General features: G+C 35.8%; 1 protein-coding gene across 1 annotated transcript in view; it reads right to left on the bottom strand.

Annotated features, from left to right (window-relative positions):
* Window positions 1–15,126, bottom strand: part of CNTNAP5 (contactin associated protein family member 5) — a 582,534-nt gene that overhangs the window by 51,795 nt on the left and 515,613 nt on the right. The window contains exon 20 of the mRNA XM_087712206.1: window positions 2,634–2,764. Within this exon, the coding sequence (XP_087568332.1) occupies window positions 2,634–2,764 (131 nt within the window). The remainder of the gene's footprint in view (window positions 1–2,633; window positions 2,765–15,126) is intronic.

Raw genomic sequence — 15,126 nt, 5'->3', positions numbered from 1 at the left:
TCCAAATCACTGTTTAAAATTTACGTCGAGTTTCCTTATATTATACCCATATCTATATGCACATTGTTATTCTTATCCCTCCTTTATTTGACTATATTCTGTTTCATAACATTTTCCCCCTAATAATCAAAACTTTAACTGTATCTAAGTTGGTTCCTTTTTTTAAATTAACCTTTATGTATAATCCAAAAGGATTTCTAATCTTCCTTACATGGGTACCATTCAATATTCATATCCAATTATACTCATGATAACACTACACATTGTATACATTAGTAACATTATCAATTATTTATTTAAACTATATCTATTGTCAGTAAAGTTTAACTAGTTTTAAATTATATTCTTCCATCTATCAACCTGTATCTTTCCAATAGCAAAACAGTCTCATATCTTCTGCCATTTGTGGTACCAATCCTCTAATCATCTCCTTGATCAACTTTGTATGGACTCCTCTTAGCAACTCCTTGCTTATAAGATCTCTCATGTAATCTTGCCCTTCTTCTGTTTCCTTAATAGCTTATCTTTGATTATTAATAGTGTTATCAATGCTGTTGCTAATAAAATTTCTCTCTTTTAAATCCATAGATTCTTTGGTTTTTTTCTTCTTCTGTATCTTGTACTCTGGGATAAATTTCCCCTCCCTTTAATTCCTCTTTCAGCATTCCACTCCATTTTCAGACACTCGCCAATCACCATGAATATCAGCAAATTTAATCTCTTTATATTCATTTTCCACTTTGATTTTTTTTGAGTTTTAACCACCACATTTTGCATTTGATTATATTTCTTTATTGCATTCTAGATAAAAAATCAAATGTGATATCAGGAGCCACTTTTTTATTCTTTTTGACATTTTTCTATCATTCTTCCTTTAGATTTCTCCCATATCTATATCCATGGCATGTACCAACATGCTTCTTTTGTTGCTGATCATTCACACTCCAAATATAAGTTCTATTCTCTGGCTTTCTTCTACCTTAGTAATGCATCAAAGTATGTGTTTCTAGTCTTCTCTACTCCTTGGTATGAATAATTTAAAGAACTTTACTACAAACATCACTGGGATCCCATCAGTTTTTATAAGGGAGGGAGATTTTGCATTTGATAAAGATCCTCAACTTCTTCATCATATTTTGCTGTTATATGTTCTACGTCTTTCAGCTTCTTCTCTATCCTCTCATATGTATTTGATAATTTCTGTATTTCTGAAAATATCTTTTGCAAGCTCAAGATTTCTGTTTGCTTTTGAAATTGTGCCATACCCTCCAGCTAATAAACACAGCTGCTCTAGCTTGACAATTATAGTCAAATGAAAATGGAGATATAATGATGGTGATATGTATAAATATTTGAGTTAAAATGCTTGAGTTAATATGAATTATGTTTGTTGACTGTGGAAGAGATGCACCAAAGTCTTTTTGTAACCAACTGATACATTTTCTACAGCATGTAAAGAAGGATTGTATTTGTTTTAAATTAAAAATAAAATAATTATTAAAAAAAGAAAGAAAGCACAAAGAACTCCACAGTTCAATCTTGATCTGTATGTTCTCTTCTAGAGAAAAAAAATCCCAGGAGTGTTGGATTTTGAATGGCATGGCATCAAAGCATGGTGATAAGGAACAGGGATGAACAAAGGAGACCAGTTTTTTGAAAAATAAATAAATTTAGGATTTCTCAGCTGATTACATGCTGTTATAACTTACTAGTTCTTTTGTATGGAGTAGAAGCATATGCAATGACTTAGATAATATGGCATGAACAATTAAAACTCTGGATCATTCTTCTTTCTCATTATTTCCAGTCTTAATTTGAGTATTTGAGTATTTGAGTATTTGAAAATTTATTTATAGGCTGCCCTTTTCCCTGGGGGGACTCAGGGCGGCTCACAACTCATGGGGAGGGGGATACAAACAATAGCACATAAAAGCAATACAGAATTAAAAATAAAGCACAACATTCATACCATTCAGGTGGGGGTGAGTTACATTCCTTAACCCCAGGCCTGACGGGATAGCCAGGTTTTAAGGGCTGTGCAGAAGGTCTGGAGGGTGGTGAGGGTACGAATCTCCACGGGGAGATCGTTCCAAAGGGTCGGAGCTACTACCGAGAAGGCTCTCCTCCGCGTAGTTGCCAGTCGACACTGACTGGCAGATGGAACTCGGAGGAGGCCTAATCTATGAGATCTAATGGGTCATGAGGAGGTAATTGGCAGAAGGCGGTCTCTCAAGTATCCAGATCCACTACCATGAAGGGCTTTATGGGTGGTAAGTAGCACCTTGAAGCGCACCCGGAGATCGACAGGTAGCCAGCGCAGCTCACAGAGGATAGGTGTTATGTGGGTGTACCGAGGTGCACCCACAATCGCTCGCGCGGCTGCATTCTGGACTAGCTGAAGTCGCCGGATGCTCCTCAAGTTGCTGCAGCCAGAAGACAAAATTCTCACTTGGTTTGGCAAGGCACTTATCTGACCATGCCATTGTTGTAGCCACTTACAAGATCCAACAGCAACTTTAGCAAATATGGGCATGTGCTTTTCAGGACAGATATCAAATTTATTTTCATTTGATTACTAAGGACTGCAAAGGGTTCAGGAAGTTGTGGGCCACAACAAATAGTATATTAGATACCTGAATAGTCAGCTCTCTTCCATTTCTATTTATCTTCACGCTGTGTAGTTCTCTGTTAGCAAAGTTTCCAGAATCAATTGTGAAAATAAGAGATTTGTCTTTACTCAGTCTGTATCGGACTTGCAAGCTTCCTTAAAAAGAAGAAAGAAAGATTTGTGATAATACAAAGCATCCATTCCTGTATCACTAACTTGCTGTGAAGAAGCAGGAAGTAAATCTAAGCAGAAGAAACCTCAGTGGAACAGGGAGAAAAAAAGATTATCAAGTTCAGGTGAAGAACTTTACACATCAGATCCACTAAATCATAGATATGTGAGTGTTGAAATCAACTGGCAAAACTTCTCTTTATTTTGTTTTGAACAGAGAGAATCATAAAGCATTTATCCTATTTGTGTGAGAGGTAAAAGTGGAGAAGAGATAAGAATTGTTGTATCTCAGCTTCCTCATTTTTTCAATCTTGGACCTTTCCAAGTGTCTGCCTTATGGTAGATCATAAATAAAGACATGAGGATACAAGCCAATGAAGCAACAAGAGACTGAACATCAAGGAAAATGTTATGTTGATAATTCAAGCAAGTTGTATCATAAACTGCAGATGTCATTTAAAGGTTTCTATAACTTAAGCCACCAAAAGGAAAAAAAAAATGATTTCTGGACAATTAACAATGCTGTGTACTCTCCAATTGGCAAAGCATTTGTGTGACATATTTTTTTCAAACAATCATTTTTCATTTTATTTAGTGAATCACGGCATGTTCTTTCAAAAGAAAGGAAAGCTGATTCTGTTATATATATCTTTAAGAAAGAGATTTCCTACTTGTAAAACAGTAATGGAACCACCAGCATGATACTATAATAGATCAGGAGCAGAAAACCTGCAGCCCATCAAATATAATTGAACTGTAGCTCAAATAGGATGACTGTAGTTAGAAGAATCTGGAATCCAACCACATCAAAAAGCTACAGGTGTCCTATGACCAAAGTGTAAAAAAGTTACAGCTTTAATCACAGCTTTGATAAAGTTATGCACTGTAAACAGAGACTCTATCGTGCCTCATCTTTAAAGTTCAATCACCATGTTTGTACTTTAAAAATCACAGAAAGCTCATTCTGATAAGTTTGATCCTTATAATCATATCAATTTAAAACCGAATGTAGGGAAATAAAAAGTATAATGTTTTAATTGAATTCAATTACATAATTGAAAGGAATGTTTTGTTTTCTAATATAGCAAAGTTTTTAAAACTAAATAGTTTGAAAAAACATGTGCTCTTAACCTAAAATATCTTTTAATTATACTAGCTCCGGCACATAAAAACAAGTAAGTAAATAAATAAGCAATCAATTACCCGTTAAATAATGCCTCCACCAATTTGCCAATACACAGTTGCCTTACTAAGCTTTTTTTTTAAGTAGTAGGGTTTTCCTTTGAATAAATATGTAAAGGATTGTACTTGATTGATAGTGAAATTGACTCCTGAAACAGCTGACTCCTTTAAAAAAATGTTTGAAAAAAATCTACTGAAATGTGGTTCAGTTTCTCAAAGGCTTTCCTGTGCGACGAAACAAATTTCTGCTTCTCTGTTTATTCTCAAGGGGCTCAAGATTTTATCCTCTCTCTGTTGGCGATATTTTTGTGCTTTGCTTAGAGATGGCAAGAAATGCCATTGCTGGTGTGTTGTTTTCTGTTATACTCTAGACCTTCCCTAGCTGCCTATACAAAACAAAACATAATAAAAAGAAACAAAAACAAAACACAACCCTCCTGAGACAAACTTCCTTCTTATGATCTCCTTTGGGATTTATGCAAACTTAGATGCTGAATGCCATTATTAAAACAATAGTACTGTGTAGTGAAATCCAGGATGTTCATTTCATTTGTACCACTTGCCCATCTCACAGATAAATATATAATGTTGTAAGAAATCCATATTCCATCCTTGGGAATTTCACTGCAATTATCTTCTTAGATAGTTACATTGAAAGAAAAGCTCAAATTCTTTTATCAAAATGAATTAAAATCTACGTACAGCACTATGCTAAGCTACAATAAGCAAAGTCACCTAGAACAAAATTAACCCCTGGAGACCTGATGTAATACAAAATTACAATCACAGTTAAGTTATCACAATCAATAATCTTCTTTCATCTTTTCATATATTATCTATTCTTTCATAATGTTCTTTGCAAAGAGTAATTGTTTCATTAACTATTTATTGCAGAACAAGTAACAAATACTGCACCAAATGACTTTATTTTGCGTATTCATGAATTCAGAAATAAGAAAATGTGTATAATTTATTTTAATTTTTAGATCATTTATATCACATAATGTAATCAAAGCAATCTTCAAATTATAGCTTTGGGAGTTTTTGTTCCAGTCATCAGTTGATTTGTCAACTTGCCTTTGGCACCATATCTTTCAGCATATTAGAATACATGAAATATGTATTCCTGCCAAGTTATTAGTCAAATGGCTTTTAAGAATAATTACCAGTTTATTTTGCAGCTTTTCTAATTAAATATGAAATCAACAAATGTACTTTAAGATTTTCAACCTAGGATTGGTCAACTAACAGATGAATGTAACCTGCAAAGCTGTTTCATCCGGCTGTTGCATATTTAATCAAAGGCAAGGTAAATATTTTGCCCACAGCTTCATGCAAAAGGGAGAAAATGTTTGCAAAGGTGTGAATTCTAAATATCTATTGTGTAATGTTTCATCTTTTTTTGAGTTTTGTACCAAAGCAAACTAACAGCTGTTCATAGAATAACTGAATATGAATGAGCAAATCTGTAATTTCTTTTTCACTCAGTTTATCATCTTATTACCTCTAAATTTGCTCAATCATCTTTAGAATCAAAGGAGGAGGCAGGTCATACCAAAACAAACAAGAACAAAGTCCTAGCACCAACAGCCTCGCCCCCTCAAAAACTCACATGCATTTGTGCACATTGACCTTATGTATGCATAGTTGTATATTGGCATGCACATATTTCTAGCCATATGCATTGTTTCCTAGTATTTATTTCTTCTCCTAAATATTGGATTTATACACGCACATACACAGTACATACACACACACACATACATACAGTGTGTGTGTGTGTGTGTGTGTATGTATCTCTATGTATATTTGTGCTTATTGTTGTTTAATGCAGAACTTTTTGTGTATTTGAATTCCAACTGAAAGCATTTATTTATTTATTTAATCAAATTTTGAAGTTTATCTTACCTCTAACAGAGGGACTCTGATACTCTAATCCTTATCCTCTGGCTTGCTAACAAAGTGGTGTGGTTGAGATTGGCTACATCTGCACTTTTTAAACCCTTTCCTAGAAATGTGAATGGGTACATTTTACATGTTATTATGGGTGTAGCATGGGTGAAAAGAGGGCAATAACTTGTCTTCTCATCCTCTGATAACTGTGTTTTTGCTTTTAGATCAGAGTTGTGCATTTCGCTTTTGTCAAAATAATGAAAGCCAAATTTCAAATTCAAACACATTTCTTGCAGACATACAGTGCCACCACATACTACAAAAGGGTGGAATTGTGTTGAATTGATGTAGTGCTGCTTTATTTATTTTAACCTCCCCTTGTCCACCTCTCCATGACTGCTGCTGATATACTTGGTAAAGTTTAATTTCAATAAAGTGTTTGTATTTTATTTCTCTGTAACTATATCAAGGTTCTAATGTAAAGTCATGTGATGTGCAATCTTTCCTATGTTTTATTTGTTTGCAGACGTCTTCCTTGCTTTTTGACAACCTTTCCTGGCAACTAAAGATACTATATAAAAAATTGACTATAGGGCCAGGAAAAAAAAGAGTGGAACTAAAATGAACTATGCTTTATTTAATTGAACAGAAACAATGTTACATTAAAATCTAGTTAATGTAATTAACCACTTCGATAATTTCCTATTCTGTCATAATTAAAAATGATAATGTGATAGCAATGGAGGGCCTACTCCAACATAGAGGTTGCACTCTAGGTCTAACATGATACTTTCAACACTGGCAGGGTAAGCTATTCTATGTAAACAGAGAGAAACCCCAAGCTCACTAGCACTGATAATATTATCCAGTCTGGTAATGAAATCTCTTCAAGTGAACAACTCAGAGAACATCAAGGACTCCACATTTCAACCTTGAGCTAGATATTCTCTCCTATTAGAACTAATAGGACAATATAATCTATGTCTAGCTGATAGTAGGACCTAGTAAGTTCAAGGACACTGAATCCTACATAAATTGCAGCTCAAATCTCCCTTTGGACCATGAAATAAGTGCTGAATTGCTCAATTATTTCAAAACATACAAAAGAGATGGGTAAGTTTAGATAAGTAGAATGGATCTTTGGCATCCTCTCAATATTTCTGAATGTCACCTCCCAGTGCACAAACCCACCATGGTGAATAGGAAGCACACCATCTTATCTTTAGTGTTGCTCCTTTTCAGATTGATGGAATAATGCAAGCATCTTGAAAACATGTGAATGGAGTATATGTTCCTTGTTCTGCCAGCTTCTATCTTCTTTCAATGCAGATTTTTTCTTTATGGAATCATCTATTTCCTTACATACTTAAATAATCTTGTAAGAAGGCGTACTGTATAAACACATATATACATGCAAGCATACATACATACACTGAATGGAAATAAAACAATCACTATTTGGCAATTTTTCTGAGCAATGAATTAAAGAAAATTCATTTTAGAATACATTATCCCCATACTTGGCATATTCTTCTAGCTTGATCAGCTAATTTTGGCATTTGATATGCCTGACAGCATCCATATGTTGCCTTTGATTGTTCTCCTAATATCAGAATGGTAAAATCCGTTACCCTTGGAGTCTGACTTCTTATGAAACTGTCAAATATATGCTCATAAACATTTCTCAATTTCAAAAACCATGAAATAGGCCTCCTCTTTGTCTAATGCAAAAAGTGTATGTATGTAAATTAAAAAAAATAACTAGCCAATTCTTTCTGCAAAAATATATTTCCATAGAACTGTTTTTTGGGTAAACACAGTGTACTTAGGATGTTCATATCTTTTCACATCCCATGCTGGGAAACAGGAAAAACATTTGGTATTCCATCTCAGCCGAACTACACAACAGTCAAGTGTTTTAGTAGCTTATTAAAAGGGTGACCACACTTTCTCATTGCATCATCACACATGCTTGAGTGATTGCCAAAGAGGAGAAAATAATTAGGGAAGGTGTTGAGTGAAGAATGAAAGATCACATTAGTGAGGCAATTAGTGACATATGTGTTATTAACATTTGCATGGAGAGCCTTTTGCAGTGATTTATTGATGAGAGTTTACTATAATCACAAGTCACACTGAAGTAGAGAGAGTATGGAAGGCAAAACTGTGCTAGTTATGTTTTCTTATAATATGAATGGATCACTCTGAAGTCCATGTTTAATTCAAATTGGCTTTGAATTAGTCCAGTTTTGTGACTGTTTCATTTTCCCATTTATGTTTCTCACTGGCTATAGTAGAATGGAAAGATCAATATTTAAGTTTCTAATTGATTAAAAATAATGTTGCAGGGCTAGAAACCCCCAAACTGTAGGATGTGGACGTTCTGGAAACCTACATTTTCCAAGGATTTGTGTACTATTCTGAACATGCCACCAGGCTGTGGCATTGGGACCCTGGGAAATATGGTTTCTTAGTGCTCCTAAATCAAAATAACTGTATTCAGTAAGCCTGGTGCTGTTGCTGAGCTTAATGGACAGAGAACTTTAAAAAAATGGAACTTTGATGCTATATATGCTGACATCAGGACAAATACTCAATGCACAAAAACTTAAGGATACTTTGATAACCACAATGGAAAAATGGCTGCAAAAGTTGATGGAGTTAGCAGAGATGGCTGAATTGACTGCTTTGATTAAAGAAAATAGTTCAATTAATTTTGTTTCTATTTGGAAACCACTTCTGGACTTTGTGCTTGAGAGGGGAAAAAGTGAAACTTTGATTTTGGATTTTGCTGATTAGATAGTTTTGTTGTTATAGGACTGGGTAATATATATTATTGTGTAAAAGCAAAAAGTTGAGGTTATATGTTTTTCTCTTATTCTAAAAAGAAAAGAAAGTCAATGCTTTTCTTTTTCTTTTCCCTTTTATCTTACACATGTCCCTCTTTTCTTTTTCCTTTCCCTTTTTCCCATTCTTATTTTTCTTTGTATTTCTGTATTTTTTTTGATCAACTAATAAAACATTGTAACTTGAATAAGCCTGATGTAGCAGTACTGTCCTTTAGAAATCACTGAGAAAATAGCACCAATTTTAAGCATCTTCAATGCTAGTGTTACTACATTGAGAAAGGAGTAGCAGCCCTGGCAAGATTAAAATCTTAATGGAGGCTGACACTTTGGGTAACTGAAGCTGTTGTTGCATTCAGATGTCATTCTTACTCAACCTAATGCTTGGAGTGAAACTAACTATACTGGAGGGAAGGGTTGTGTTTCATTCCAAATCAAGATAGGCAAGCAGAACTCTCCTACCACCAACTGTGGTAACAACTCCTCTTAATGAAAAGTTAACAACCACCTAAGCAAACCTAGAAACAAAGGAATGGGGGAAAATGGAAATTGTCTCAAACCTACTGAACCTTTGGAAGCTGAATCAACTGATTGTTGGATCAGGAGAATTGCTGCAAGACAGCTTCTCGGTGCTTTCTCTAATGGAAGGGGTAGCGAAGCCTCATCTGCATACATGCAGGATCCGGCCAGTGCACGAAACCACATTGCCTCTGGTCTATGGAAAAGCTGCCCACCATGAAACTGGTCTCTGGTGCCCAAAAAGTTGGGGGTTGCTGACTTAAAGCAAAGTATAAATGCTGATGGGTTTGGAAAGTAAATGTGGACCTGGAAAGGTCTTTGACCAAATCTTTTATAATGTTCTACTGTTTATGAACCACTCTCCATTTATCTCCCCCCTCCCTTTTTTAAACCGCTTGATCTTTTTTGTACAAGATTATTATTATTTTCTTCTGTTCTCAATTGTTGTCTAATTCTTGGATATTTCCTCGAATAGTCCCTGCCGTTTTCTTGGCAAAAGTGGTTTAACATTGCCTGCTTCCAAGGCCTGAGACAGAATAACTGGCTTCATTTCACCTTGGTGGATTTGTGCCTAAAACAGAACTAGAACTCAGACTCTTCCAATTTCCAGCTGAACGCCTTAACCACTACACCAAATTGGTTTATGCTGGATTATTCTCCACCCATTTTGTTCATAATAATCTGTATCATCACAGCAGAGCAACAATTTCTTAAGGGAAGATTTCCTTTAATGGTTTATACACGAGGAAGAAGAATAAATTATTAAATGTACATGCCACCCGAATTATTTTGCCAAACAGGTCTGCCCTGCCAAATGTGATAGGGAGTTCAGAGTTTCAGCTGATGTATAACCAAGATGCACTGTTTGTTTCAATTACCTCTGTTAAGACTATGATCAGGATGACTAAAAACCTGCATGCTTTCCTCCCCTTTCAGCATTCCTTTAAGTAATACACTGTGAGTTGCACAAAGCACAAGAGTCTGGAGATGTGTTCTTTATAGGGTTTTCAACAAGGTGCGCAGACAACAGGCCAAAGCAGGCCTCTTGAGAAACGATAGTATCATGAAGACAAATGGCCTGTCATATCCAATATATTGCTTGGGATGCATATATAAAAAGCAGGGAGGGAGGCCTATTCCAATTGCCCTCTGCTGCCTGTTGTTAATAAGATGGGAGACATTTTCCAACTGTCCTCTGCTGCCTACAGCTATTAAATGGTTTTATCCCAAACAGCCTACGTGGACATATGAGGCTACCAAAATGCAATGTGCAGATTACCTACATACTGCTTGAATTGCTTTTTTCCTCTCTCTTTCTCTAATCCAATTACTGTCTCTTGGCTGCTGAGTTTGAATCTTCTGTACCTCTCCTGGCCCTTCACACTAACCTGCAGTGCCATAAGTAGGAAAATAGTCTCTATCAATTCAGCTTTATATTCCATGCCTTCTAAAATGTCTACTACACAGAGGTTTTTACTAAGAGGTGGCCTCTTGACATTCCTCTTGCATACTCAGAGATTCAAAATACTCAGTATTAAGATTAGAAAAGCTCAAAATGTATGGAGTGCATTTTGGGAGCTCTCGATTTGCCCATTTTTCACAGGTTCACACTTAATCTTTCACCGTTGTCAGCATTAGAAGCACCCCCTAAATATCCTAAGCAACTTGTCCATGCTGTTGATAATAATAAATACAGTTCATCCATAATGATTTTTCAATCCTTAGCACTAAGAGCCAATGCCAGCATAAGACTTAACTGTGCTTAACCACAAGTTTCCTTTCTCATCACTTCCTTTCTACAGTAATATACTCCCATCCCAATTTATCCTAAATGTGGCAGGAAGCCTCACTAAGCAAAATGGACTTTGCTATGATTGAGCATAGATTTTCACATGCACATGTTCTGCTTACTGAATAACAACCTTGCAAATTAATAAATGTTCCTCTTTAGCCAGATATAAAGCCAGAGCTCAAATGGTGATTAAATAGGAAGCTATCTTTATCAGCCGTTACCATTAGAGCTGATATAAACCAAAGCCAATTTCAGAAGAATAAAGGAGGATATTGGCCATATTGTGCAAAAGGAAGTGACATTAAAGCATTGGAAGAACCATTACCTCATAACTAGATTTTTGCTTATCCCCTCAGCACTCCTGCATGGCAGGTATGATAAAATCCCAATAACTGAGCGAACCTGTATATGTGACAATGGGGAAGTTGAAAACATTTCACATGTTTTATTGTGCTGCAAGTTCTACAGGCATATCATATTAATGCACATTTCCCCTCTATTAGAAATATTTCTAGTGAGATCAGAAAATTTCTATGTGAACCATCTTCTTCAGTACTTGAATCTAACAGTAGCAAATAACTTGTGCAATAGCAAAAATTTGTGCTGCTGCAATGATAAGTTTAAGTTTACTTTATTGTCATTGCACCTTGTACAACACAATTAAATGCCATCTTCAGTGTACACCATATATAACAAAACTATAAAACACAAACACATCCTTTGCCTTCTACACAATTGAAAACCGCTGATACTGCATTAATATTGTACTACACAGTAGAATTCAATAGTTACTGCTCTGGGGTAGAAGCTGTTTTTCAGCCTATTTATCCTTGTTTTTTCATCCTGTACCATTTGCCAGATGGCAATAGTTCAAAAAGAGAGTGCCCAGGATGAGCTGGATCCTTAAGAACATTTTGAACTTTCTTAATGCAGCAGGAGCTATAAAGCTCTTCCAAGGAGGGGAGAGGGCAACCGATGATAATAAGGAAAAAATTGGTTTAAGGACTAAATATCCTTATTTTTATCAATATTTTACTTAATTATTTACTAATAATGTTTAGAGGACATATATTTTAATGAGAAATTTTAATATATTAGCTTATTGTTAGATAAATAAATAGTATATTATTGTAATAGGGTTATTTAGAGTATACAATATTTGATTTATTTTACAGTTGTCAATATATAACTAGACCCCCTTCTCCTTGTTGATTCTGATTGTAATTGCTGTCTTTTATCTATATTTTTATTATATTACATTGCTGGTCATTGACTGAATAAATAAATTTCAGATTTCTGCTTATAGTTCTAGATGCTAACTCACCTGACTCAAATTCTTCAACATGCATCTATTTAGTATCTCATCTGAGAGCAAAATAAATGGATAATGTATAGGCACCATATTATTCTTATTCCCTATCACTTTTTCAGTCATTGTATACTGTATAGAGTACACTTTATATCTGCATTAATTGAACAGAAAGAAAAATTACTTTCATGTGAAAGGATCTTCAAACAAATGAAAAGTGTTTATTGGAGTGGGAAGAATTTCTTCCATTTTCATTTTAAATCAAACTTACCCTATTAAAGACTTTCTGAACAATGATGTAGAATGCAGCTTTATGACAAAATCTGCATGGTACTGAATTTTTGGAACCTACCATGAAGTTGGCAGCTCAAAACTGGGTATGGAAAGGTTGATTTTAGGGCTAAGTCTCCATAAAAAAATTAGATAACACTGCTTTAAAAGATTGCTATATTAAGGAAAGATGCACACTACAATATGTGCATTTTTGATGGTACTGGGTTTTAGCATGGATTTTTTTTTGGAAAAACTATGGAAATGTAAGTGATATCTTTTATTATTTCTTTTGCTGCAGATTGTGTGCTATCTGAACAAATTGACACCAAATAAGGATAAGTGGAAAATCTTTAAAGGATGCTTCTTATGATTTTGGGATGACAATACATATGATGTCCATACACCAACTACAATTGGAACCATCAGTAAGCTATGTTATCATAAAGTGAAATATCCATGACTGAACCCAACTTACTGTTTTTCCTTGTTAGTTCCGGTCAGTGGTGGGATTCAAATTATTTTTACTACTGGTTCTGTGGGCGTAGAATGTCTTGGTGGGTGTGGCTTGGTGGGCATGGCAGGGGAAGGATACAGTAAAATCTCCAGTCCCTCCCTACTCCAGGGAAAGGTTACTGCAAAACCCACATTTCCTCCCGATCAGCTGGGACTCGGGAGGCAGAGAATAGATAGGGGCAGGGCTAGTCAGAGGTGGTATTCATGGGTTCTCCGAATTACTCAAAATTTCCACTACTGGTTCTCCAGAACTGGTCAGAACTTGCTAAATACCACCTCTGATTTCGGTGGTGGGCCTTAAGTTAATCACCCAAAGTCATTTAGTGCATCATCATATGACCATGACTTTTGACTTCCTGCCAGCTTCCCCACTGACTTTGCTTGTTGAAAGTCAGCTGTGAAGGTTATAAATCACATGACTGTGGAGGATGCTGAAAACACTTGGAAATGTGCACCAGCTGCCAAATGCCTGAATTGCATTCATGTGACAGTGGGGATTTATTTATTTATTTATTTATTTATTTATTAATGAAAGGTATATAGATATCTGTTCTGTCCCCACTTCTCCGCTCGTTAAACAGATGACAGGCAAACAACTTAAAAGGAACTCTCTTTATCAGTTCTTGGCTCAAACTGGCTGCGAGCCCAAAAATAACATAAATACAGTCTCTGACGAGATAACAGAATACTAAACAAAAAACTCTTGCAACACAATGCACTTCTCCAAGTGTATCCTTGAATCAGGGTTACAGAAAACAAAGCACTTCTCCAAGTGTATCTTACATAAACCATGACTGGTGATCAATCAATGTTGAATGAACCAAGGAATGTTGACTCCTGCAACTAGGGCATGGCACCATCAGTCCTTTTATCCCCAGAATATGCCCCTAATGAACCCCAGCTGCATAATTAGTCTTGCATCCCGAAAAGACTCACAGAAGACTGCTGCTGAGTCACAATAGATATCCAATTCATATATGGGAGATTCTGCATGGCTTACAAAATTTAATGGCTGCAGTGGCTGCAAATTTGAGAACCTGCCACAAGTTTCCTCATTCAGCATTGTTATAATTTCAAAGTCACGCTACTGAATAAGCAGCTGATAAGTGGGGACTATCTATAATGGCTCATAAAACTAGGAAGCAGATTCCTTTTTCTCTTTTTACAGCACAAACTTGCATAAAGTCCCCATTCTCAGTTTCTGGATAGGTTGTTACAGAGTTAGAGATTAAAGTTTTGTTTTTTTTTTTAAAAAAAACCACCTCATCAGATGGGAACTCTAGTGGGTCCCACACTTGTGATGGGAGATGCACAGATACTATGTTTATACCAAACATTGTAACTGACATTCACAAAATAAACACCTCTGAAATTATTCTATGTTAAATTCACTATGTTAGCAATTTGCTGAGAAGGCCGAGAGAAGATAACAGCAAGTTCAAGAAGCAGTTAAAAGACCAAGAAGTTAAATTGGAAGCAAATGAGAAATTAATTGCAGTTTTAACTGCTCAAGACATAATAATAATTAAAGAGCTGGTCTCTAGGCAAGAAGGCTGAGATTGTATCCAAGGCCAAAGGAGAAGGGGGGAAAAGTGGTTACTTTCATTATTTCATTTTCAGAATACTAATAAGAATTCAATAGAAGCTATTGAAATATTATATAGGGATGTGGTGGCTCAGTGACTAAGATGCTGAGTTTGTCGATCAGAAAGGTCGGCAGTTCGAATCCCTAGTGCCACGTAATGAAGTGAGATTCCATTACTTGTCCCAGCTTCTGCCTATCTAGCAGTTTGAAAGTATGTAAAAATGCAAGTAGAAAAATAGGAACCACCTTTGTTGGGAAGGTAACAACACTCTGTGCACTTTTGGCGTTTAGTCATGCCAGCCACATGACCATGGAGACGTCTTCGGACAGTGCTGGCTCTTCGGCTTTGAAATGGAGATGAGCACCGCCCCCTTGAGTTGGGCATGACTAGCACATTTACCTTTACCTTATTGAAATATTTCTAGGATTATTTTC

The sequence above is a fragment of the Thamnophis sirtalis genome, unplaced genomic scaffold (assembly GCF_051295495.1).
Source record: "Thamnophis sirtalis isolate CommonGarterSnake01/CBP01778 unplaced genomic scaffold, rThaSir2_p1.2 scaffold_1, whole genome shotgun sequence".
Classification (NCBI taxonomy): Eukaryota; Metazoa; Chordata; class Lepidosauria; order Squamata; family Natricidae; genus Thamnophis; species Thamnophis sirtalis.
The sequence above is the reverse complement of the archived record's forward strand: the minus strand, read 5'-3'. Positions and strand labels throughout refer to the sequence as shown.